At 42.4% G+C, this 4,307-nt stretch overlaps 1 protein-coding gene across 1 annotated transcript in view; it reads right to left on the bottom strand.

Annotated features, from left to right (window-relative positions):
* Positions 1-4,307, bottom strand: part of LOC122341290 (glutamate receptor ionotropic, NMDA 2B-like) — a 23,804-nt gene that overhangs the window by 4,489 nt on the left and 15,008 nt on the right. The window contains exons 7-12 of the mRNA XM_043234661.1: positions 3,204-3,357; positions 2,991-3,116; positions 2,425-2,654; positions 2,157-2,317; positions 1,034-1,334; positions 817-836 (exon numbers count right to left, since the gene is read on the bottom strand). Of these exons, the coding sequence (XP_043090596.1) occupies positions 817-836; positions 1,034-1,334; positions 2,157-2,317; positions 2,425-2,654; positions 2,991-3,116; positions 3,204-3,357 (992 nt within the window). The remainder of the gene's footprint in view (positions 1-816; positions 837-1,033; positions 1,335-2,156; positions 2,318-2,424; positions 2,655-2,990; positions 3,117-3,203; positions 3,358-4,307) is intronic.

Consider the following 4,307-nt stretch of genomic DNA (forward strand, 5'->3'; position numbering starts at 1 on the left):
GGATATTAAGATATTAAGTCTTTTTGCACAAAGAAAACAAAAATAACAATTTACTGAAGCATTCTTCTCAACCATTTTGTACATTACTTATTTGTAACGTATCTGATGTAATCAGTGTGCACGTCCTGATAGTTCTATGTTACATTTTACATTTTAATCCAAAAAGTTAATTTTGACCATATCTGTACACCTAAACCTAACCTTCCCATGAGAAATATCTCAAATCAGATGAAATGATAGATGTTCTGATTAATCACAAAAGATGTTGATCCAGAAATCAGGTTCTGCTAATTCTGATGTCACATGGACTGTTTTACTGCTGTATGTTTCTGGATCATTTCAGATGTGTTGCTGTTCTGATTTCATCAAACATATCTTAATTTGTGTTACGAAGATGAATGAAGGTTGTATCGGTTTGGAACGACATGAGAAATTAATGACAGAATTTTCATTTTGTGGTGAACTAATCCTTTAATATTTTAATTTAACAAGGATGTTTTTAATTGACGTTAAAAACATGTATAATGATAAAAAAGGTTGTTAAATGCTGTTCTTCTGAACCTTGTATTCATTAAAGAAACCTGAAGACATACCACAAACCAGAACAGAAATGAAGGTTTCTTGAGCAGAAGGTCAGTATATAGAAGACCGGAGTACTGATTCTGAAAATTCAGCTTTGAAATCACAAGAATAAATGACAGTTTAAAATATATTCAAATATTTTAAAAAGTAAAAAATTGTCACAATTTGCTGTAATTTGGATTAAATAAACGGGGAGCAGAAGAGACTTTAAAAAAGACAAACATTTCCATAAACCTTTGACTGGTGGTGTATATCTGTGGAAAATAGCACCAGGGAACACATGAATTACTCACAGGGAACAAGGCCAGAACAAGAAAAAAAAGCAGAACAAAGCCATGCATGTCCAAGAAAGCACATGAAAATCAAGACAAAAATGCAACAGCAGTCAGCCAATCATGAACGTAAAGGTGCTTTCAGAAGATGAGCTCCTGGCTCACAAACCAATACTTCACAAGACCGCAAACGTCATACTGTCATAATGTTTTATCGGGTGCAGCATTGCTGGATTCTTATTACTAGTGAACAAGCTGTCAGATGAGTGTCTGATGTGAATGACAGCAGTACCATCTCCAAAGAGCTGCAGGATGGCGAGGTCCACCTGTCTCTTCCAGCCCGAGTCCTTCTGGATGGCGATGCCGTAGCCGGTGGAGGCGAACACCTTCCCGGAGCCGATAGTGACCAGCTTGCATCCCTCGTCTCTGCCTGCCATGTAGTTCAGCACCGCCGCGTCATAAATGAAGGCATCCAGCTTCCTGGGATTCAACACACCACACAGATTAGATCTTCACACCTACTCTCTATTTTAATGGCTGCTAGGAATTACTTGTGTACTGGCCATTTATTAGTACTTCTAGAACACACGAGAGGAGTGTGAATGCACATGGGCTAACTTTTTTTTTTAAGTTTTAGTTTAGTTGAATTTGAGGTTTTCACAAAGCCAAATATTTTTATTTGTACCTTTTCTCGGCTCCCTTCCCGACATCTCATCATAGAAACACCCTAGCAACTCCCATGTACCCTAGCAACACCCTAACAACCACCCAGGTACCCTAATAACAATCCTAGCAACCACCCAGGTACCCTAACAACAATCCTAGCAACCACCCCAGGTTCCCTAGCAACCACGCTAATAACCAACAAAGCAACCTATCAACCACATAGCAACAATCAATCAATCAATCAATCAATCAATCANTTGTATCAAAGCACTGAACAGTATAAAGTAGAAGAATAGACTGATAGTGATGTATAATGATGAGATTAACACTTTTTTATTAAATGCAGAGATGGTCTCTGTAATCAAATTGATGATAGTCACTAGAAGTTACGTTTCCCCCCAACACCCTAGCAACCACCCGGGTACCCTAACAACATTACTTTTTGTTTTGCTTTGGACTTCAAACAGGTGTCGTCAGATTGCAACAAATCATACATCCCTTTGAAAGTATTTGACTGTATTGTAGAACAGTTTATTGAAGAAAAATTCTTAATTAATTCTGAGTATGTGTGCTAAAGTGTATTTGGCATTTTAATGACTGATTAGAGAAGTGTCTCAGGTGGTTTCCCACACTCACCCGGTCTTCAGACTGTAGAGCGCTTCATCCACATTGCGCTGGTGGAATTTCACCATGTAGGAGTGCATCTCTTTATAGTTATTGCGGATGTTTCTCTCGGTGCTGCCGTTTGGCACCGTCCCAAAGCGAAACGGCGGGGAGAAGTCGTTGGGTCTCTGAAACTGAAGACAAACAAACAGCACAAGGTTAAGCAAACAGACAGACTGACCAGAGAACAGAATATCCTCTCTACCTGAAAAAAGTACAGCTGTATCTTCTATTAGAGCACCTTTTTGTCACTGAGGCCCGACACCTGGTCCACATACTCTTCCTGGATCATAAACGCTGCCAGGTTAGCAGTATAGCTGGCCAAGAAAATCACGGCAAAGAAGGCCCAGACGGACACCATGATCTTGCTGGTGGTTCCTCTGGGGTTCTGCACTGGAACGGAGTTATTGAAGACCAAACCCCAGAGCAGCCAGATGGCCTTTCCGATGGTGAACGACGGACCACCGGCCTCTGAGAGCACAGAAACACAACCAGTTTCACCAGATTCGTAAGGAGAATGACTTAGAAACCAGCAGGTTCTGTGCCAAAACCAATCTATTGTTTTCAGTACTCGATTAAATACTCAACAGCAAATTGAAGCCTTTAAAAATTCATTAACATTCCAAAAAAAAAATTCTAATCATTCAGCCCTAATGGAAAGGCTGTGTGACATGAGCCATGAGCAAAACTACAGAACAACTGCATGGTATTGTTTAGAAATCAAATCAATAATGAATGACTCCCAGGAAATAGCAGCAGTATTTGTCATGCAGATGAGGTCATGTGTGCAGATGCATCGTTCTGTACCTCTGCCGTCGATGAGACGACGATTGTAGCCCACGGGACTGAAGTATTCAAAGACAAACACGGCGATGGCACAAACCAGCAGCAGCATGACGAACATCATGATCCAGACGTCTGCGCTGAATGGCTCTGTGGACAGAAACCAGACTCGAGTCAGCGGATACAGGGCGCTTTAGAGAAACACAGATACAGGACAGACGGAGGAGAGCGGCTCACCGAGGAACGCAGATGGAGACACAGTCCCATTGCTTCGAGACACCATGACGCTGATGCCTGTCTCTATGAAGGGCACCGAGAAATCAATGACCTCTGACCTCTCCTCATTGATGGTCAGTGAGCCGACAGCCATGTGAGCGTTCTTCAGCACCACCTGCAGACAGACAGACAGACAGGTGAGAGAAGGACAGACAGACAGACATTTAAGAGAAGGACAGACAGAGACAGATAGAGACAGACAGACAGAAAGGCCGGAGAAGGACAGACAGACAGAGAGGTGAGAGAGGTGAGAGACAGACAGACACAGAAAGATAAGACAGACAGACAGACAGGTGAGAGAAGGACAGACAGACAGACAGACAGGTGAGAGAAGGACAGACAGACAGACAGACAGACAGACAGACAGACAGGTGAGAGAAGGACAGACGGAAAGATCAGACAGAGAGAGAGGTGAGAGACAGACAGAGACAGATAGAGACAGACAGACAGAGAGGTGACAGACAGACAGACAGACAGAAAGTTGAGAGTACAGACAGATANGTGAGAGAAGGACAGACGGAAAGATCAGACAGAGAGAGAGGTGAGAGACAGACAGAGACAGATAAAGACAGACAGACATTTAAGAGAAGGACAGACAGAGACAGATAGAGACAGACAGACAGAGAGGTGAGAGACAGACAGAAAGAAAGACAGAAAGGCCGGAGAAGGACAGACAGACAGAGAGGTGACAGACAGACAGACAGACAGAAAGTTGAGAGTACAGACAGATANGACAGACAGGTAGATGAGAGAAGAACAGACAGAGAGAAAGACAAAGATACAGGTGTGAAAGAGAGAGACAGATGCACAGAGAGACAGACAGGTAACCAAAATGTCAGCAGCTGTCAAATTTCTAGCAGTTTATTGCCATCTCTATAAAAATATCACATCAATACAGTTCAAGCGCGCTCAGAGAGACAGGTTAGATTCATTCCCAGCATTCATAGCTGCACTGTGTTGACATGAGGACAGATACGGAGACGCAAACAGCAGATATAAGACAAGAGATTCTAGATCAACAAGAGACAGAAAGTGGGTTATCACACTGTCTCTCTCTCTCTCTCT

Source organism: Puntigrus tetrazona, chromosome 3 (assembly GCF_018831695.1).
Source record: "Puntigrus tetrazona isolate hp1 chromosome 3, ASM1883169v1, whole genome shotgun sequence".
Classification (NCBI taxonomy): Eukaryota; Metazoa; Chordata; class Actinopteri; order Cypriniformes; family Cyprinidae; genus Puntigrus; species Puntigrus tetrazona.